Below are 20,781 nucleotides of genomic sequence, written 5' to 3' on the forward strand. Positions count from 1 at the left end.
TCCGAAGCAAAGTCTACGGATGACTTTCGCGTAGGCAAACCATGGCAAGAATTGAAAACGCGGCGGCCTTTTTTTCCCGTTAGGAAATGCCTAGGTATGCAAGCCACTGGGCCAAAGGATGGACTTACCAATATAGCCAGCACCCAAAACGTCCATCTCCAGCCTCTTGCCTCTACCAAATATTCGCCCGCTGTCTCTGTCAGTGTGCTCCAAGCGTCAGGGGACCGATTTTGGGGAGATACGCACTTACGGGCGCTATCACCGGTCCAAAGACAGAACCGAGCACCCACACCCCCATCGCCAACCCGCGGTTCTTTAGGGGAATAATATCCGCAAGGGATCTTGCTCCGATGGATAATGGCGCACTGCCAGCCTTGCCGGCCAGCAGACGACACAACATGAATGCCGGGAGGCTAGGGGCAAGGGCACACGCGATGGTCATGAGGAAGTAGAGTACATTGCAAACATGGTAGATGATGGTGCGTCCATACAATTCAGACAGAGGGGCGAGGATCATCGGTCCAAAAGCATACCCAAGAAGGTAGACCAAGACCACGAAGGCACTCAAATCCTCATTATGCGGCTGCTGGAATATCTCCATGATCTGGGAGGCAGCTGGTGCTACAATTGATGACCCCAGTGGCCTAGGATTTCTCTTTGTTTTAGTTCCCGAACTACCAACGAAGGGGGCTTGGGAAGCAGTCTCGTACGTTTAAAATGGTGAGCAGTGCCACGATGATGGTAATAGCAACTTTCTTTCTCAGAGCCCAGTTCATCGGATTCATGAGACCATCTGGGCCTTCCCAATCGACCACATGGGGTTGGGGTCATACTCATATCACACATCACTTCCCACAGAACCTTCTGGAGCGTTCGAACGCTTCCCTAAAAGGCGAAGAGGGGGTACATGAACCGAAGTTAAACGTAAAGGTCTGTAGGTTATCAAAGAACGCAACATTCTTGATCGTCCGCAGATCTGCGGCCTGCCTAGGGCTTCCCACCGCGCATCATCTTGGCGAGGTTCTCGAAGGCAGTGCGACGGTTGTTTACAATCCCGTTAAATGTGTCTACTGGCCCAATACTACCAATTACAATCTGATCTCTGCCCTCGGCCAGCGCCTGATAAACCTGTTGCGTGAATGTGTCCAGGGGCATCCCCAACTTGCGACCCGCTTCCTCGCCCATGTAGTCGTGCAATTCCGCTATAGCCAAGGGTCAGCACTGATACATCAACGTTCTGGGGCCAGGATTGCCTTACTCTGGACCGGTGGAGGGGAAATCTCGATCACTTTGGTGTTCGAGTGCCGCAGCTGCTCCCGCAGACAGAGAGTAAAGGCGTTTAGGGCGGCCTTTGATGCTGAGTACGCTGGAAGCGTGGCGGCGGGCACGATGGCCAAGTTCGAGCCGGTACTAATACACCCATTAGCTCGTTTTTCATGGGCAGATTGCGGCCTGGTAGGCGTCTTACAAGATGAAACTAGTTGGGTTCGGGTTCTTCCTAAGATAGGGCAAAAAAGCATGGGTCAGAGAGACGAAGCTGGAAAAGTTGATCTTCACTTCCTCGTGGAATGCCGTCAGATTAAACTTGTCCAGATCCGCCAGATCGTACGAGTTTTGCACCCCCGCATTGAGCACAATGGAATCAATATCCGGCGATTCCTTCATCACCCTGTTTGTTACCCATCACCCGTCAGTATGTAGAAAGCCCCGCGTGAGGACCTCGGGAAAGACATCGTACCTTGCGGCAAAATCCGGAATCTGGGCCAGCTCTCCAATGTCGAACCGCTCGCCTTTCGCACGTGCAGCCCCGACAGTGTGCAAGAACTCATCCAGAAGGTCCTGCCGCCGACCCACGACGGTGACCTTAGCTCCCGACTCCACCAGGCGGGCCGCGAGGGCCTTGCCGATTCCAGCTGTCGCGCCGATAACCAATAAATGTTTGTAGGGGAACGCCATCCTCCCTCCAAGAAAGCTTATTGAGTCTCAGCCGTGATCAAAGCTTGACTTGGCACTGTAGTACCTAGGGATGTATTAAGAGAGCGGGGAGAATTACGAGCTTGCGGTGGGGCGTCGCTCCGCTGTGACCGTCTATAATATGAAGTACCCTTCAGCGTCGCATACCACATCCACTAGAGGCTTATATAGCCGGCCCCCAGGTGCGGGGTTCTGTCCTATCTTCAGAGTCCTCGGAAAGTCCAGAACAACGTCAGCAAATGGCCTCGTACTCGGTGACGCTACGGCTAGCGTTGCCTGTGCTTCTGTCTTCTGTTACGGGTGAGGTGAGGGGTACGGCTCATCAAAACCTAGAATCGACCTTCCACCTATCGGGGAAAAAGCGCAATGCATCTGCAGTCACCGAAATAAGCAAATTGATATCTGGCTATACGAGATTGCTGAAGAAAGCGAGGTTCAACCACAGCTGCCAAGGGGCATAACGGCCAATGTCCCAATGGACTTTTTGGCCTAGTTAATGCCTGAATGATGCTTAATTCTAGACCGCTTTTTTGACCGCTCTATACAATGTATTGTAAATGAAGCTATCTATCCATCCATAGATGGATCCATGGATGTTTGCTCTATTCTGGCTCGACTAATAAGAGGGTACCATTCTTATAGGTTTCAAAGTATCGCGTTTCAATGAAACTGAAGCTATTCCCATCATAATTTTCATCACTTTCATCATTTCCATCATCGTCATCCCCCCGAAGCTATTCCTATCTCCAACCATCGTCGTGAGGCACGAAATGCCAGCCTACATCGATATTGAGCCTCACAAAGCCGAGATGCTCGATTTTCTCTAACAAAAAACCACCCATGTTTACCTTAAGGTAAACGCGAAGCGGTGACGCAGGTAGTGGTAAAGGTGAAGAGTGGAGGAGAGAAGAAAATGCATTCATCGCCAGGTCCGGGGGGTGCATGATATTTTGTATGGTGGGAATAGCTTCATTTTATTGGACTTGGGCACTTTCCAAGGTTGGGTACTTTGCTTAATAAGACACATGTCATTGTAATTCAGGTATTTTAAATTCTGCCTGTTCAAAATAAGGCACCAATAAGGCATTTTCAGGCATAAACTAGGTCAAAAAGTGCATTGGGACATCGGCTGTTATGCCCCTTCGCACACAGCCCATCCTGATACTGTTTCTGGTTACATCGGCGAGATTGGGGTAAGCACTAAGCGCGCAGGGGTATATGGTTATGCTCGTATCTGAAAACTTTGACCTGCATGTAACTAATCAACCCACCAATCAGCCAAGACCACCAAGATTCCTCTAGCCCGCTGTTTTGCGCTTGAAACTTTTTGTATGTGTATGGTTATGAAGACAAGCGTTGACTAGCTTTTTTTGTTATGGCAATATGCAGCCTCGAGTTCGTCGTATCCTTGCTCTCTAGGATCTGAATATGCGCCCAGACTAGATGGGACAGGGATACAGGAGAGAGATCTCGCCCTTTGATCTTCCAGTGAACAATTAAACCCAACCTCAGCTCGTGCTCTACTCTACCAACCTATCGCCTCTACAACTCTTGTCCCTTCCAAGTTGGTCCATTCATTATGCCGAGAGCTCGACGTAGATGGACACCCGAGGAGGATGCTGTGTTGAAAAAGGCCGTTACAGCTGGTGCTTCTCCGATCTTGATAAAGCCAGGCTTGAGACCCGTTGCTAACAATACCTTGTAGTGACGGAGCAGTCTCGACCAATTATGTGGCGTGAGCTTGCCAAACTGGTTCCCGGCCGATCGAATAAAGATTGCCGTCGGCGCTGGTGGAATACCTTGGGTGGTGGTACTGCCAAGGGACTGTGGTCGGAGGAGGAGGACAGGCTGCTTACCGAGGCAGTGAGCAAGCACGGCACAGACTGGCGTAGGGTTGCACGCGAGGTGGTGTCACGAACACCCGATCAATGCTCCAGCCACTGGAGCCAAGTGCTAGATCCGGATATCAACCACTGTGACTGGACTGACAGCGAGGCAAGCTCTCTGACACTGCAGATGGGACATGACTGACAACGTGCCCGGTGATTAGGATGAGCGGCTGCTACACGAAGTCCTTACAAACAGCACCAACTGGTCCGTTATAGCGACAACCCACGACCCCCGAAGGACAACACTATCCCTAAAAAACCGATACGCGACCTTGCGTTTGAGATATGAAAAGAACGCCACTGGGAAGCAGACAGCACAGGAGCCGGGAGAATCGAGTCAGGATCTGATGGACCAGGTGGACGATGAAGAAGACCGGGGCGATAGTGGGCAGAACGACGAGAGCGGAGATGAGTACAATTACGACGACGTTCCAGATCTTCCCCCTATAACAGGCTCCAGCTCTAGCGATCCGTCAATGCTTCCTGCAACGCCGTTGGATTGGATGGATATATTCAATCAAACTGGGGAGCTTCCATCCGCTCCGCTTACCATCACTGCAGTGCCAGGGGGAGGATTAGCGACGCACTTTGACCTGGGAGCAATATCTGGAGAGATGGGAAACAGTCCGCTTCTAGAGTCTTGTGAGTCTGGCCTTAACATAAAAACCCACGGAGCTAACGGCAGCAGATGGTGACCCCGTGGACCCTATGGCTGGAATATCAATGGATAAAAGCGTGATGGGCACAGGAACTAGTTTCTCAAAATCTACTGTAACAAGTGATTCGAGCACTTATCAGGTGTCAGCTGACATAGTTTGCAATGGCTCGCAGTTGGAAGGTATTATCAGGACTGTAATACAGACGGGCGCGGTTCTGAATGTACAGATTAAGCCTAGATAGGATCTTTCGCTCAAGATTTACCGTCCCATGACTTTTCCCTTCGGACCCTCAGTTTCTCTTAGAAATGGCAGTCTGTTAATTGTGTATGCCTTAACCTCATCACGAGGAACACGTATGTGCGAGATCTAACTGTATATAGAACGCTAAAATTGCTAAGTCTTACCACGCTACTATTTAAAACGCCGGTACCTACAGGAGAGATCGAACCAGTCGATCTTACCCAAAATCACCACTTTCAGTACACACCGGACCCAGAGATCTGGTTTTCCGAAGCCTCACATAAGACTTACTTCGCCGCGCAGCTGGATCGTTGCCCGGTGGCTAACCGTGGCGTTGCACGAAGGTTCAAGGACGAATCAGAGATACGGCAACAGCCCCGAGTACGCAGAGATATCACAACAGGCCCAAGTAGAGATGAGTGCACCCGGGTATGAACGGAATTTGGGGGCTCTTTACGCGATAGCCTTGGGGTCAAAGGCGTATGGCGCTACAGCGTAAGCTGTGTTGAGATATAGTATAAAATCAGGAGTAAGTCCTGGCAGACTAGAAGTAAGAGTCACAAAGGCATAGAGAGTTGCTATATTCACTTCACGAAAACTTCCCCAGACAATCTATAAAACCGTTCCCGATGTTCATGCATCTTCTGCTGCCCCTGGTAGCCGGCATATTGCATATCTGCAGTACGACGGTTTCGGCGAGCCCCCTTGGACAACACCCGGAACAGTCCGTCTTTGATTATGTCATCGTTGGCAGTGGCCCCGGGGGCCTGACTCTAGCAAATCGGCTTACAGAGAACCCAAAAGTGTCAGTGGCAGTCATTGAGGCTGGTACATGGGTCGAGGATGTGGTGGGCAATCTTAGCGCCGTGCCTGGCTATGACGGCAAGTATCTCCTCAAGAGCGTCAATTCAATTCCGACTGCAATTGATTGGAACTTCGTGACCACACCACAGGCTGTAAGACTCTCTTTCTGTGCTTAACACGGTTTCCGTATTAAACGGTTTTCCGATTACTTACACGTCATCTTACTAGGGAATCAATGATCTTGTCGTCCGCTACCCACGAGGAAAAGTGGTAAGTGTATCTCGTCCATCAGAAGGCTGTGCTAATACTCAGCAGCTAGGAGGAAGCTCCAACCTCAATGCCATGGCTTGGGGTGAATCGAGCCGCGGGGCCTTTTCCAAATGGGCAGCCGAGGTTGGTGACAAGTCCTTCGCCTACGAAAACATCGCCCAGTATTACAAGAAGCCCGTGCGATTCACGCCGTATCGAGCCGGGACTCGTTTTGCCAACGCGACTCCATCCTATGATCCCGCCGAGGTTGGCCACAGTGGGACTTTGGACGTGACATTTCCCGCTTACGCGTACAGCTGGACAACATGGCTGGCAGTTATGCTTGAAGCCGCAGGCATGCCGGCACAAAATGCCTACATTGACGGTTCCCTCAACGGATCAGCGTGGCACGTGTCCGCAACTAACCAGACCACCGGGAAGCGGTCCTCTGCGGACACAGCATACCTCCGTCCGGTACTGGGTCGGCGCAATCTAGTCGTCTTTCAGAAGACGCTGGCGGAGCGGATCCTGTTCAGTCACGGCAACGTGGCGACTGGGGTGCAGGTGAGCTCGGACAATGCAACATTTACCCTGCACGCGAGAAAAGAGGTCATTGTTGCTGGTGGGGTATTTCAATCGCCACAAATACTCCAGGTTTCTGGTGTTGGGCCAAGAAAGCTGCTCAAAAAGTACGGCATCCCCGTCGTGGCGGACCGGCCAGGTGTGGGTCAGAACATGCAGGATCAGATTTTCGCGGATATTGTCTACCGTGTCAATCTTCCAACGGGGGATACACTACGCATTACAGAGGCCGATATCATCGCGTTCAATGCCAATGCCACCGGGCCTCTTACTAACCCTGGGGGCGAGTATGGCGGTTTCGAAGACATCCCCGCGGGTTTACGATCAGGGCTCTCTCATGGGACATTGAACAGTGAGTATCTATTCATCCCGCATTCGGTTAACCATTCCACTGATTTCTGTCTACCCACCCAGGCCTGGAGGCCTATCCATCGGACTGGCCGGACATCCAGTACCTCACCCTCCCCAGATTCCTGGGTGACCTGGGTACCACGCCTTCCCCAAACGATGGAAACAACTACGCCAGCCTGATGGGAATAATAATGAAGCCACAATCGACTGGCTCTGTGTCCATTTCCTCGGCCAGCATGCACGACCCACCTATCATCAACCCTAATTGGATGACGACGGACGCCGATCTCGAAGTTATGGTTGCCATCTTCAAGCGGATGCGGCAGCTGTGGCGGTCCCCGGCCATGAAAAACATCATAATCGGGGACGAGGTCTGGCCTGGATCCAGCGTGGAAAGTGACGAGGAGATCATCGCGTTCCTACGAGAAACGGTGACGCCTATGTCACATGCAACTTCGACTTGTAAGATGGGGAAGAGGAGTGACCCATTAGCGGTCGTTGACAGTAAGGGAAGGGTGATTGGAGTGAAGAACTGTATGTCCACTTCATCCCTCGTATTGTGTTACTGATTTCTGACGTTAAGACCAGTGCGTGTGATCGACAGCTCTGCGATGCCGTTCCTGCCGGCTGGTAAGTTCTCTGCCCTCTCCAGGTTTGCGCATACTGACTGACTTCTTTTAGGTGGAGAGCCTCAGTCTGTCGTCTGTAAGTAATCAACCCGCCCACCCCTATTCCTGTGCTTGGTATTAATGTGGACAGACATGCTGGCCGAGAAAATGGCGGACACGATCAAGGCCGAGTGGTGAATAAACGTATGTGCGTATATATAATCAAACTATAGATTGGAAAAAAGGAATAGGATGATAGATTATGTGTAGTTATATCTACAATCAATCCCAGTCCACATCCAAACAATGCCCCTGAATCTCCCCATTGAACCACTCAATCATGTCAATCTTGCTGTGTCGTAACCTAGCCCCGTCTAACAAACATCCCCCTTCTACAGGACAAACCACCGCTAGAACAGTCTCATACAACTGCCTCATTGCCAGGTTCTTCCCAATACACGCCCTTGATCCCGCTCCAAACGGCATCATGTTCCTTTCCATAAGCCCTCCGTGCTGTCTGCCTTCCAACCACCGCTCTGGCCAGAAGTCAAAGGGCTGCGGAAACACATCCTCGTCATAATGTAGGTTATACGCAGCACAGCCTACGACGGTGCCGGCAGGCAAGATGTGCTCGCCGACACGGAGGATGGAGGAGGAAGGAATGACCCTGGTCAATCGGGTTGGGTTTGCCATGCCCAGTCGAAGTCCTTCTTTGACGACAGCACGCAGATAAGAGATGGCCTCTGGATCTATTGACGGGTTTTCCTGTCGACATTGTGCCACCTCTGCTGAAAGTTTGTGCCTTGCCTTCTCGTTGTGAATGAGGTGGAAGAGGATGGTTGCCAGCATGACGGCGGTGGAGTCAGCACCCGCAAAAATCACGGCCTTACACTGGGCAGCAGTTTCCTCTGGAGAAATCCCCGCCTCTAGAAGACGAGACTGATATGTCGACATCTGTGCCGAATTAATATCGGCACGGGAAGTGACGCCTACAGCGAACTGATCCAGTTTGTGGAATGATGTTATCGATTCGTCGGTCGAGGCCAGATGAATGGCGAGCCTGTAGACCTGCCGGAAAAGAAAATTCGGCAGAAGCGAGAAGCGCGAGAAAGCCACAATGGCAAAGATGAATGGGTTAGCGCTGAGCTTCACCCCCTGTTGTGCCTCTGCAGAGAGGTGCGCAGACTCGGCGAAGCCCCCGTAGGGCTCTCCGAGGAGGTACCCCGTCACGACATCTATTGAGAGCCTAGCGCAAATATCGACGAGATCAAAAGATACCTTCTTTGTCTGGTAGATGCTTAGGCGCTCGACAAACTGAGTGATGGACTGTCCAATGGGCTGATCTAGGGCACAGGCCGACCGCACGCGGGCAGGAGCAAAGAGAGGAGCCACAGCTTTGGCGCGCCGGTCGCGATATTCAGTATCTCGAGATGAGAAAATGGAGACAATTGGGCCCAAGTCGAAATTCTTGTACCGATCATCTTTGGGAAAACCGCCATTGGCAATATAAATGTCGCGGAGTGCGCTGCTATCCGAGATGGAGACGCTATTTGGCCCTACACGGAGGACAGGAGTGCGGAAGCGACGGTGGAAGTAACGAAGTACACGACCCTCAACTCCCAGATAGCAGATTACGTATATGAAGAGCGAGCTGAAAGAGGCCAAGAACGGACCGGGTACATGGCGGAGGGGATGGAGAAACAGTCGGTGGATCACGATCCCGAGAATGGAAGAGAGTAGGAGATAGGTGAGTATTTCAAGAGCCATCATAGGAATTAAGCCTTTTGTTTCTTTCCTTACTTTCTTACGAGGAAAAAAGTGCAGAGTGCCAAAAACAAAGCCCAGCTGATATTTACTCGGGGCTGGGCGTACAACCGGGGTCGCAATCCCCAAGTGAACACGCAATTGCGCGCATAAAGAAATAGATGTTATTCTCCGTGAATCGCCAGAGTAAGCAAAATGAACGACAACAGTGATATTGCCAGTTTTCTTTCCGGAGTTACCCCCTCCTCGTTCGAGAACGAAGACCTGAGAATCAAAACGCTCTTGGCCGCGTATGCCCTGATAGCACGGCTGGAGACCCCATGGGAGACCACTGCCAGACTTTGTATGGGCCAGGTGAGTGTATCCTTATCATTGACAATCATCAGCTGACCTGTGTCAAGCCGGCGCTGGGAGCTGCCCTGAAGGTGTGCAAAGACCTTGAGCTCTTTGAAAACTGGCATCAAGTGGGAGATCATGCAGCAACTGCAGATGAGCTTTCCAAGCTTGTACCGTGCGAGACCGCTCTTCTAGGTATGAGGCCACAATACAGGTGTATATGACTAGAAGCTAATTCGATAAAGATCGTCTCTTACGACATCTAGCCTCAAACCATATGCTCAAAGAGCCATCCATTGGCGTTTTCGAGCCAACCCCATTCACCAAGTCCCTCCTCCAGCCGGTATTTGGTGAATGGATTAACCACTTGTAAGTGGCACCAAGCAACCAAGTCAGCGTGACTCTAAAAATTCCTACAGGTACGACGCTACACTGCCATGCTTCTTCAAGATGCCGGACTTTTTGGCAAAAACTGGCTATAAACTTCCCCTTGACCCAGCGGATGGCGTGTTTCAGTACACCAAGAACTGGAAAGGCGATATGTTCAACTACTACGAAGCCCACCCTCGCGAGGGCGAATCCTTCAACCACGTCATGGGGGGCGTCATGGCCAACCAGGCCGGCTGGTTGGATATCTTCCCACACGAGCGAATCTTGGAGACCTCACGCGAAGATACGCCTCTTGTCGTCGATATCGGCGGCAACATTGGACATGACATGGAACGCTTCCGTGAGGCGCACACTGAATCCGCCAGCCGACTCTACTTGCAGGACCGACCCGAGGTTGTCAAGCTGTCCAAATGTCCAGACCCAGTGAATAAAATGGGCTACGACTTCTTCTCTCCGCAGATAATCAAGGGATCTCGGGTTTACTACATGCACGGTGTGCTCCATGACTGGTCTGACGAGCCCGCTCGCAAGATCCTCGCTATGCAGAGAGATGCTATGACACCGGGATATAGTACGCTGTTAATCCACGATCATATTGCTCCCCGGGCGCTCGCGCATCCACATACCACTGCGTACGATTTGACCATGATGGTTATGGTGGCTGGTACGGAGCGGACTGAGGTGCAGTGGGAGGAGTTGCTGCGACTGGAGGGATTCAAAGTGGTCAAGATCTGGAGGTCTCTACTGGCAGTGCAGGGTATTATCGAGGCAGAATTAGTGTGATGTATTTAGAAATCATTACTATTTGGGCGAGGTGGCTTTCGAGGCAATCTCTAGGTGGTTGGTCTTGTGGAGTAAGCCGACCGGCCCACGCCCTGAGGGAGGGGACAGGTGGATCTCTTCCACGAAGGCCCGGTTTCTTGGCGTCTGATCTCTCGAGGTGATTTTCTAGCACTGGAACGCAACTACTGAGATGGAACTGATGGAATAAGAGCAATGGCTGATGACATTATTCTACGTGGGCACGGAGGGTGTGGGCAGAAATCCCCGGGTGGTCACTTGACTAACGGTAATCTTACCCTCTGGCCATTATAATGTAACGCCTGTCACTACCTAGGTATTCACCCCGAATTTAAAACTGATTTCAAACGTCCTTTGTAAGACTGGAAGGATCTGCGTTATTTGTCGACATCCACGTTGTTGGTCACAGAGCCGAACACTTCCAAAGCATTGCCGAGATAATCCTGGACTCCTTTGAGACGGGGGGTCATGTCACTCCCCAGAGGGAGAAGCTTCTCGGTTTGATGGCCTTCACCAACTCCCTCGCCAGTAACGACCTGGTACACAGCCTGCATCGCTTTGTCTTTGTCGCCGTTGAGGCTTGATTTTTCCACTGACTAGAAGACCCTGAACCTGCTCCGTGAAGGTTCCCTTGTAGTCCTCGGGTAGGGGAGTCTTGCCTAGAACCACCGAGTTGGGCATGTTGGTGTTGAAGGTTCCGAGAATAACAGTCAGGGTGCGGATGTTGAATGGGGCAACTTCTTTGGCGAGGATCTTGGTAAGAGCTATCGGATTCACAGTTAGCTATTTTTATTGCCTAGAAGCTCTTTAGTACTGATACATACCATCCATTCCAGCCTTTGCACCTGCGTAAACACCCATAGTGGGAATGCCGTCAAGCGAAGCACCGCTGCTCATGTTGACGATCATGCCGGATTTCCGCTGGCGCATGTGGGGCAGAACGGCCCGGATGAGTCGCAAGGGACCAAAGTACATAGTCTCCATCTGGGTTCGTACCTCCTCCTCTTCGAAGGTCTCGATAGGGGCGTAGATAGAATAGCCGGCGTTGTTGACTAGGACGTCAATGTGGTCGCCACTGCCTTCAAGCTCAGTGATCACGTTGCCGCAGTCACGGCTGTCCACATCAAGTTGGACCCATTTCCCTCCCTTGGATTCGATCTCGGCGACGAGGTCGGGAGTGCGCGATGGGTTGCGCGATGTCGCAATGACCTTGTGTCCGCCAGCCTGGGCGGCGCGGGTCAAGGAAAGGCCGAAGCCAGAGGAGCAGCCCGTAATGAGCCAGGTGAGCTTGGTAGTAGCCATGATGAAGTTGATGGTCAGGAGCAAGAGAATGCATCGACAAGTGAGTGAGCTTTAAGCATCACGCGCCGGAGTTAACGGTGCCATAACGCCGCGGACTTTTGGTAACCCCGGATGATTTCTTTGTTCTACTCGGGGTTTGCGCATTCACTCTGGCTTGCTACAGGCATTGGTTGAAAACAAATGCGACTGGCTGGTGTTGGCTATCAGTGTGATGATTGCCTCCACCATGCCTCCCAACTCTCGCATCGTTCTTTTTGGACCCCAACTGACCCAACTGCAATGGACCACCGAGCGTCTATGTCGGCTACAATCGGATCTCCAGAACATTTCCCGATTGGCATTCTTGCGCCGTTGTCTGGCCCAATTGCCAGCGTTTATCGCCAGTCTCCCTTTGTCCCAGAATGATGTCTTATCACAGCTGGAAACCCTAGCCGGGTTAGCTGGCAATGAAACCCCAGACCTAACGACTTTGACAAGTAACGTCCAGTTAGCGCCATTGACGGTGGTGTCACACATAGTAGAATGGATGTCTATCACGTCTTCGGACATGGTAGCCCAAGGCTTCTGCGTTGGGTTTCTGTCCGCCGCAGTTGCGGCAACAACTACACAGCAGGACTTTGAGCACTACGCTGCGAATGCCATTCGTATAGCGACATGTATCGGGCTTATCATAGATGCAGAAGATGCCTCTCATGCCTCGGCGGACCGCGTGACTGCTGTCTCTGTGCGATGTCAGTCCCATTCAGACCGGGCGGTCCTTGAGAGCACCCTAGATCTGCTTCCTGGAGTATGTCGCAGTATATTGAAGCTCACCTAAGTACACTACTGATTGATACTACCTAGGCATATATCTCATGCATTACCGACGACCGCACGCTTACCGTCACTCTTCCACGTCGACATCTGGGGCACTTGACGGATCGCCTAGGAGAGAATCGTATCCCTATGACAATAATCGGCCTCGATGGATCTTATCACCACCCCAAGCATACTCACGCTGCCCAGCAACTGAAGGAAATCTGTGCCCAAGTTCCCGACCTGCAATTGCCAATTGCCAATGACCTGCATCTGCCACTCCGTTCAACTTCAGATACAGAGCTCATCGTGACGGGGCCCTTGCACGACGTCGCCATCGACCTCATTCTTTGCAAGCGTGCGCACTGGTACCAGACCATCAAGCGAATGGTTGATGATAATCGTCCACAAGATCCTCACTTCATTGCTGTCGGCTCCGAATCTTGTATCCCACGGTCCCTCGCCGTTGCCAAGTCAAACCCGGGCCTTCTTGAGGAAATCGCCGTGGTTGGGATGGCCTGTCGTTTCCCACAAGCGGAGTCACTGGAGGAGTTTTGGAGACTTATCAGTACTGGAAAAACGGCCATTGGAACTCTGCCTCCCAGTCGCTTTGATCCTGCAGATCTACAGAGAAAGCCCAAGCTGCCTGCGTTTTGGGGCAACTTCTTGTCTAATCCTGACGTCTTCGATCATCGCTTCTTTGGAATCTCCGGTAGAGAGGCAAAGTCAATGGACCCACAGCAAAGACTAGCATTGCAGGTCGCTTATGAAGCAGTAGAAATGGCAGGGTACTATGGTATTGGGTCGAAGAGCAGGCGCCAGGAGACGAATGTGGGGTGCTATCTTGGGGTTGGGTCGGTCGATTACGAGGGAAACGTGGGCTCTGCTGACGCAACTGCTTTTTCGGCCACTGGAACCTTAAGGGCTTTTATCAGTGGGCGCATTAGCCATTTCTTCGGATGGGGTGGCCCTTCGATTACATTCGACACAGCTTGTTCGTCATCAGCTGTGGCTATACACACGGCATGCAAGGTATGACTGCTCAAATGAAGTATTTAAACTGTAGCGGATCTGACTATATCTAAGGCTCTCCTGGCTGGCGAATGTGACATGGCTCTCGCTGGTGGAGTGAACGTTATCACAAGCCCAAGCTTACACCAGAACCTCGCCGCCGCTTCCTTCCTCAATCCCAGTGGATCATCCTGCGCCTTTGATGCTTCTGCTGCTGGCTATTGTCGAGGGGAGGGAGCGGGAATCGTCGTGCTCAAGCCACTGTCCAAAGCTATCGCGGCCGGAGACAATATCCTCAGTGTGATTTCTGGATCTGCAGTCAATCAAGGCTCTTCCTGCAGCTCTATTACCGTTCCGGACTCGCACCAACAGAGCGCCTTGTATAGTCAAGCTTTGTCCTTGGGTCGCATTGACCCCACGGACGTGAGTTATGTTGAAGCTCATGGCACAGGTCGGTGACATTCTCTTTGCAAAATTTACATAAGCTGAAACGTTTCTAGGCACGCAGGTTGGTGATCCGATCGAGTACGATAGCGTCAGGTTGGCCCTCACGGGGGCCGGTCGAAAGAGTAATGTCTTTCTAGGGTCGGTGAAGGACAATATTGGTCACGCCGAGGCGGCCTCTGGTGCTGCAGGGCTTATTAAAACCATCCTCATGATGCATCACAAAACGATTCCCCGACAGGCCAACTTTGTCAACTTGAACCCGAAGATCAAGCGTTCGGAGCAGATCGAGGTGCCACAGCAGGCGCAGCCTTGGACCTCGCCGCATATTGTGGCTTTAGTGAACAACTATGGCGCAGCTGGTAGCAACGCCGCCATTGTCCTGAGGGCATATACAGCCCCTGGCAAACAGCAACAAGCTGTGGATGGTTTGTTGATGGCCTATCCCATCGTCGTCGCAGCCAACTCTGCCTTGAGCCTAAAAATGTACCTGGAGAAGCTCAAGAATTTCGTTTTGAAATCCCCTAGTATTTCCCTGAGGGACGTTGCATATTCTCTACTGCGACAACAGAACCCCAATTTCGAGTACAGAGCATCATTCGTTGCACGAGACACTTCAGACTTTAAAAGGTACATCGAAAATCAGGATTCGGGCATCACGCGCGCTGTAAACCAGCCTGTGGTGCTGGCTTTTTGGGGGCAAACAGGGCGTACGGTCACCGTGTCGCGAGAACTGTATGACAGCTGCGCGCTCCTTCGCTACCACTTGGTATATTTTAACACTTGTCTTTTGATTTTGCTTTATAGCTGACAAGACCCTTTCCAGGATAAATGCGAAGCTGTCTGTCAGTACCTTGGGCTTCCCGGGATCCTAAACAACATCTTCGTCGGCGAACCAGTTGATGACATTGTCCTGCTCCACTGCATGCTCCTGGCGATACAAGTGTCTTGTGCCTTGTCCTGGCTTGACGCTGGTCTCAAAGTAGACACACTGGTTGGTCATAGCTTTGGCCAACTCGCTGCGTTATGCGTCGCGGAATCTATTTCCTTGAAGGACGCGTTCCAGCTAGTTGCTGGTCGAGCAAGGCTAATCCGTGACAAATGGGGCCCGGATCGTGGAGTTATGCTCATGATAGAGTGCGATGTGGTTGAGCTGAACAGGATCCTTACACAGGTCAATTCAAGTCCCGGGCATCGGGTTGAGGTGGCCTGCTATAACGGCCCACGAAGCTTTGTGCTTGCGGGCGACGCGTCCTCTGTAGATCACCTGCAGCAGGAATGCAGCTCGTTCAAAACAGTACCGCTCCGGAACACACATGCATACCATTCCCATATGGCGGATGGCATTCTGAACGATCTTAGGGTGATTGCTGCGTCAATCACGATCCGACCACCCAGAATCCATGTTGAGACCTGTTCCCCCGACGCAAGCTGGACCACATTTACGGCCGATGAGCTTGTACAGCACACGAGACAGCCCGTTTACTTCCAAGATGCCGTCGAGCGCATCGCCGTGCGCTTGCCCTCGGCTGTGTGGCTGGAAGCCGGATCGGCAACTCCCATCATTGGCTTGGTTCGCCGCATTCTGTCTCCATCCAGAGCGCCTCATGTCTTTATACCGATGGAGTTGGGGACTAGCGACGCAAGGGAAGCCCTGGCGAGCGTGGTGTGCCAGCTGTGGAAGTTTGGTGCTGCAGCTGAGTTCTGGCCGTTCCACGAGGATAAATCTTCGCTGCCGTGTATCAACCTCCCACCCTACCAGTTCGAGCAAACCCGGCATTGGATTGACTACAAGCCTTCCCTATGTTCTCCTCAGCCATCGCAATTGCAATCCAGCTTGGTATCTCTCATACATCCCGCAGGTGCAGACGGAACATGCTTGTTCAGTGTTGACACCTCGAATCCCATCTTTGACCTTGCAACCAGAGGCCACGCTGTCGTTGGCCAGAGTCTCTGTCCTGCCTCCATGTATATCGAACTTGCTATTCAGAGCGCGGTGTTATTGTCCAAGGGCCTGGACACTACGCAGTCCTCCCCTCACATCGAAGGTCTTACCATATCCTCTCCCCTTGGCCTAGAGGCGGATCTATACCTCCGCTTGACGGTTGTAAGACCCGGCTCCTGGGACTTCAGGATCTTCAGCAAGTCCTTGGATCAGAAGGAACACGGCACGGGACGTGTCACGATGTCTGGTCCCAATGATATGGCTGCGGGATTGCGTTTGAAACTACTTCAGAAGATCGCGCCACCCTCGAGTCTGACTCGGATCCTCGATTGTCCTGACAGAACAACCGTCGGTGGCAGTATTGTATATCAGCTATTCCAGGATGTTGTTCACTACGCCCCCTACTACCGCGGAGTGAAATCGGTGTCAGCCATGGGCAATGAGGCCGTTGGATTCATCGATGTCCCCCAGGAGTTCCCGACGTTCCTCGATGAGGCGACCATCTGCCATCCTATCGATTTGGATAACTTTCTCCAAGTGGCTGGAATTCATGTCAACTGCCTCTCTTTGCGTCGGGATGATGAGGTTTTCATGTGTACTGCCGTGGATGAAGTCATATTAGGCCCGTGCTTCCCCGGTCCCAAGGCCGACCGGCGCGAGTGGACGGCTTACACCCATTACGAAGCAGTTGACGGTGGGGGTTTGACCAACAATATCTTCGTTTATGATGCCCAATTGTCTCTTGTTGCCGTCATTGTGGGAGCCGCGTTTCGCAGTGTCCCACTCAAGTCTCTGGCCCGTGCCCTGACACGGCTAAATCAGCCTGTGTCGGATGGCATTGACCATGGTGAGGATGATATAAAACCCCAGCCGGACTCGGCATATCAGTCTCCTTCTCTTGCAGAGCAGATGCCAGTACACCCTGCCGTCCAAAAGAAGACTTCAACCGTGGAACGTTTCCAAACAGCCAGCACTACCACCACCCTCCAAAAGCTCAGGGGTCTATTGGCCAGCATCATAGAGATCCCATTGGATGATGTACAACCGTCGTCCACTATCCAAGTCCTCGGGATTGACTCCTTGCTAGTTAGCGAAGTTCTATGGGAAATCCAGAAGTTGTTCGACATGCGCATCTCCCAGGCCCAATTCCAACAATGTGCCGATGTCCTTTCGCTGTCGCAGCTAATTCAGCCGTCTAGCCTTCCGTCACCTGTAATACTGACAAACGACCTCCCCAAGCCCCCTCCGACATTAACCCCGGATGAAGCTACACCAGTCGAGTTAGACATCAACCTTGCTGTGCTGAGCCAGAAGTGCTTCTCTGAGGTGAAGCCCTACTACGACAGTCACGCCGGCGCGACGGGCTTTGCAGGGTTCTACCAACAGGTATTTCCTGATCAATCCCAGCTTGTTGTTCGATACATCCTGGACGCCTTTGCAAGTTTGGGATGTGATCTCGAGGCGATGGCAGTGGGATGTGATGTTTCGATAATACCGCACATTGAGAGCCAACGAAAGGTCGTTCCTCAATTGTACAGGATTCTGGAAGACGCGAGGCTGATTGATCGGGCCAAAGATGGCCGAATGCAGCGCTCGGAGACCCCTGTCCCAACAAAGCCAGCGGCCAGTCTGCATGCCGTCCTCCTTGACAGATTCCCCAAGCACGCCTCTGAAACAAAACTGCTTTGCACAACGGGGAGCCAACTGGCTGACTGTCTGTCTGGTGCATCGGACCCCATCTCCCTGATCTTCCGGGATGCATCCACCCGTGGCTTGCTTGAAGACGTGTACACGAACGCTCCCATGTTCAAAACGGGCACTCTCCTGCTGGCCCAGTACCTTGCATCCGTTGTATCGCGCTTGGAGGACGGCCAAGAAATCCGGATTCTGGAACTTGGAGCTGGCACTGGCGGCACAACCAAGGGCCTTGTCAGTGCTCTTGCTCCATTCGGTAGTTTCACATATACGTTCACTGACATCTCATCTTCGCTCGTGGCTGCGGCCCGTCGAAAGTTCACGCAGCCCTTTATGCGCTTCGCTGTCTTGGACATTGAGAAAGCCCCTGCATCAGAAATGCTGGGGGCTTACGATATAGTGCTATCCACGAATTGTATCCACGCCACCCGCGACCTGGTACAATCCACGACACACATTCGGCAGATGCTACAGCCTGACGGGGTTCTTTGCCTGGTGGAGCTCACGCGAAACCTCTTCTGGTTTGATCTTGTATTCGGCCTACTCGAGGGTTGGTGGTTATTCAATGATGGCAGGGAACATGCTCTGGCCGATGAGTCGCGTTGGAAGAGGTGTCTGCGCGACGCTGGATTTACCTGGGTTGATTGGAGCGACAGCCCGTCCGGGGAGTCAGATCTTGTACGGGTCATCACGGCGTCGCCGTCAAAAACTATGGGAAAGGAGACGGTGGTCTTCAAACAGATCGATGGTTTGGACCTGGAGGCAGATATACACTATCCTGTTCGGGTGGCAGATCTAAACATGCCGCTCCCTGTAGGTAAGCCCACTCCTCTGGAATGTATTTTCAAGAAGGCCAGCTGACCTGGTCGACTTCTACCAGCCCTGATGATACACGGCGGTGGCCACATCATGCTGTCCCGCAATGATATCCGCCCTAGGCAGACACAGCTACTCCAGGAGAAGGGGTTTCTGCCGATCGCCGTGGACTATCGACTCTGTCCAGAGGTTACGCTGGCCCAGGGCCCGATGGAGGACGTCGTAGATGCATTGGCCTGGATTCGAACAGTCTTGCCTACCATCCAGTTACAGCGCGCCGATGTCAAAATCGACGGTCGCCGCGTCGTCAGCGTTGGCTGGTCAACTGGTGGCCATTTGGCCGTATCACTGGGATGGAATAGTATACCACGACATATCGAGCCTCCACAGGCCATACTGGCCTTCTACTGCCCTCTTGACTACGAAGACGAGTTTTGGCTACGCCCTAATGTGCCAGTTGGATCGGAAAGTACTACCACATCGTATGAACTGGATCAAACTGCGTGGTCTGCCGTGCGAGAAAAGCCGATCGCGAGCTACAATGTCGCCCCAGCCGAACGAGCCATAGGGGGCTGGTTGTCTTCGACTGACCCGCGTAGTCGGTTGGCACTGTACATGAACTGGCACGGCCGCTCGCTCCACGTCCTTCTCAATGGGCTGTACCCTACTCAGCGCGAGGAACCAAACGCCCCCACCGAGGAAGCGATTAGGGCTGTTAGTCCGTTGGCGCAAATCCGCAGCGGTGCACACTCAACTCCCACATTCATCATCCACCCACGAGACGACGACCTGATCCCATGGCAGCAAGCGCAACGTACGTATGAAGCGCTCCAGAGACGGGGCATCGATAGCCAGTTATGCATCGTGGAGGATGCGCCACACCTATTCGACATCTATCGCCAATATCAGGAGCGTGTAGATATACAGGATGTCATCCAGGAGGGATATGAATTTCTTCGCGCGCGTGTTTAGTAGTTCATTTAAAATAGAAGAATCAAAATTTGACATGCTTCAAGTCTTCACAAAACATCCATCGGGTCCCCGAGCCCAGACTCATCTCTCTCCAGCCATTGACCTTGTTCGGAAACATCGGGATTCTCGTCATGAGCGAGCGGTCATGTGCTAAAATAACAAAGACCCCATCCTGAGCATCAAGCTCCTGAATCTTCCGCACGGTCTCCATGGCCTCTCCCTGGTTGCGAAACACAGGCCCCCCGCCACTGTAAATAGCGGGCTACATGGGCTAACATCCCTCGATGCAATAAGCCCAGCTAGCACATCGCCCGGGCAAGAGCCACGTATTTCCACCGGCACAGACGCAGGGAGAGGTAGGTACTCGGTCGGGCGCAAGAGGCTGGCATGATGGCACGCATCAGCCCCCATCAGGACAAAGGAGTCTGGAGTTGTTCGCGCGAGAGCACACAAGTGGCCAACGGCGTGGCCAGGCGCGTCGAGTAGGTAAAACGACCCGTCGCCGAAATAGTCTACTGCATCGAACTGGCCGATCTTCAGCCCAGAAGCGAAGGAGATCTCCCTGACCGTCCTGCCCTCTGTGTCGCCAGTTAACACTACACTCCCTGAATCCGCTGGCCAGCCAGGAATCGAGGCGGCGCGCACCCCGGGTCCAACAACCAGGTCTGTGGATGCGGGAAATGTGGCCATGTTGCCAATGTGGTCGAAGTGGTTGTGCGACCAAATAACTGCACGGATGTCGCTGCTGCGGACATTGACTATGCCACTGGCATCGGCCTCCGCATCCAGGATGGCGGCCACATCCTTGCCACGGGTCACGGTGGTGGTGGCCTTGATGAGCGAGACAATGTGCGGTGCGTAGTTCTCCCAGTCTGAGCGGACACCCAGGTCGAATACGACCTGTGTGTCGCCGTGGGTAATTAGGAAGCAATACACAGGCGCGTTAAGGCCGGCAAATCCCTCTAGTGGAGGCTGCCAGAATAGACTGGAGTTCAGGTAGAGCTCGGTTTGTCTTTTTGATGTTAGTTATAGCCAAGGTGGACTTTATAAAAACCTACGTGTCTATGACTCGCACGTCAACGGTGAAAGATGAGGGGGGAATCTCCAGTGCAGGTGAAGATGCCATATTGCTATGTCTTCTGAAATAATTGTTC

The 20,781-nt window shown here is 52.5% G+C and overlaps 9 protein-coding genes across 9 annotated transcripts; 4 read left to right on the plus strand and 5 right to left on the minus strand.

Annotated features, from left to right (window-relative positions):
• Window positions 1-199: 199 nt before the first annotated feature.
• On the minus strand, window positions 200-601 carry N7471_008612 (uncharacterized protein; the record flags this gene model as incomplete). Its single annotated transcript, XM_057281331.1, has 1 exon — window positions 200-601. The coding sequence occupies one exon, from the start codon at window positions 599-601 to the stop codon at window positions 200-202; it is 402 nt and encodes a 133-aa protein (XP_057135591.1).
• Window positions 602-987: 386 nt separating this feature from the next.
• Window positions 988-1,956, minus strand: N7471_008613 (oxidoreductase, short-chain dehydrogenase/reductase family; the record flags this gene model as incomplete). The annotated part of the gene is made up of 4 exons (XM_057281332.1): window positions 988-1,202; window positions 1,259-1,410; window positions 1,469-1,669; window positions 1,739-1,956. 4 exons carry the CDS (start codon window positions 1,954-1,956, stop codon window positions 988-990), a joined length of 786 nt encoding a protein of 261 aa, XP_057135592.1.
• A 1,597-nt stretch (window positions 1,957-3,553) lies between these two features.
• N7471_008614 (SANT/Myb-like DNA-binding domain-containing protein) lies at window positions 3,554-4,763 on the plus strand (the record flags this gene model as incomplete). The annotated part of the gene is made up of 4 exons (XM_057281333.1): window positions 3,554-3,620; window positions 3,680-3,969; window positions 4,025-4,505; window positions 4,552-4,763. The coding sequence occupies 4 exons, from the start codon at window positions 3,554-3,556 to the stop codon at window positions 4,761-4,763; spliced, it is 1,050 nt and encodes a 349-aa protein (XP_057135593.1).
• A 628-nt stretch (window positions 4,764-5,391) lies between these two features.
• Window positions 5,392-7,554, plus strand: N7471_008615 (GMC family oxidoreductase; the record flags this gene model as incomplete). Its single annotated transcript, XM_057281334.1, has 7 exons — window positions 5,392-5,718; window positions 5,795-5,836; window positions 5,882-6,749; window positions 6,812-7,282; window positions 7,337-7,378; window positions 7,430-7,453; window positions 7,508-7,554. The coding sequence occupies 7 exons, from the start codon at window positions 5,392-5,394 to the stop codon at window positions 7,552-7,554; spliced, it is 1,821 nt and encodes a 606-aa protein (XP_057135594.1).
• An 84-nt stretch (window positions 7,555-7,638) lies between these two features.
• Window positions 7,639-9,123, minus strand: N7471_008616 (cytochrome P450; the record flags this gene model as incomplete). The annotated part of the gene is made up of 1 exon (XM_057281335.1): window positions 7,639-9,123. The coding sequence occupies one exon, from the start codon at window positions 9,121-9,123 to the stop codon at window positions 7,639-7,641; it is 1,485 nt and encodes a 494-aa protein (XP_057135595.1).
• Window positions 9,124-9,315: 192 nt separating this feature from the next.
• On the plus strand, window positions 9,316-10,629 carry N7471_008617 (uncharacterized protein; the record flags this gene model as incomplete). Its single annotated transcript, XM_057281336.1, has 4 exons — window positions 9,316-9,474; window positions 9,522-9,651; window positions 9,702-9,825; window positions 9,876-10,629. 4 exons carry the CDS (start codon window positions 9,316-9,318, stop codon window positions 10,627-10,629), a joined length of 1,167 nt encoding a protein of 388 aa, XP_057135596.1.
• A 395-nt stretch (window positions 10,630-11,024) lies between these two features.
• Window positions 11,025-11,949, minus strand: N7471_008618 (SDR family oxidoreductase; the record flags this gene model as incomplete). The annotated part of the gene is made up of 3 exons (XM_057281337.1): window positions 11,025-11,195; window positions 11,245-11,411; window positions 11,472-11,949. The coding sequence occupies 3 exons, from the start codon at window positions 11,947-11,949 to the stop codon at window positions 11,025-11,027; spliced, it is 816 nt and encodes a 271-aa protein (XP_057135597.1).
• A 226-nt stretch (window positions 11,950-12,175) lies between these two features.
• On the plus strand, window positions 12,176-19,627 carry N7471_008619 (uncharacterized protein; the record flags this gene model as incomplete). Its single annotated transcript, XM_057281338.1, has 6 exons — window positions 12,176-12,736; window positions 12,793-13,776; window positions 13,831-14,206; window positions 14,256-14,968; window positions 15,026-18,656; window positions 18,720-19,627. 6 exons carry the CDS (start codon window positions 12,176-12,178, stop codon window positions 19,625-19,627), a joined length of 7,173 nt encoding a protein of 2,390 aa, XP_057135598.1.
• Window positions 19,628-19,649: 22 nt separating this feature from the next.
• On the minus strand, window positions 19,650-20,753 carry N7471_008620 (MBL fold metallo-hydrolase; the record flags this gene model as incomplete). The annotated part of the gene is given in 3 exon segments (XM_057281339.1): window positions 19,650-19,889; window positions 19,904-20,639; window positions 20,686-20,753. 3 exon segments carry the CDS (start codon window positions 20,751-20,753, stop codon window positions 19,650-19,652), a joined length of 1,044 nt encoding a protein of 347 aa, XP_057135599.1.
• Window positions 20,754-20,781: the final 28 nt, after the last annotated feature.

The sequence above is a fragment of the Penicillium samsonianum genome, assembly GCF_028829775.1.
Source record: "Penicillium samsonianum strain IBT 33392 chromosome Unknown utg000004l_segment0_segment0, whole genome shotgun sequence".
Classification (NCBI taxonomy): domain Eukaryota; kingdom Fungi; phylum Ascomycota; class Eurotiomycetes; order Eurotiales; family Aspergillaceae; genus Penicillium; species Penicillium samsonianum.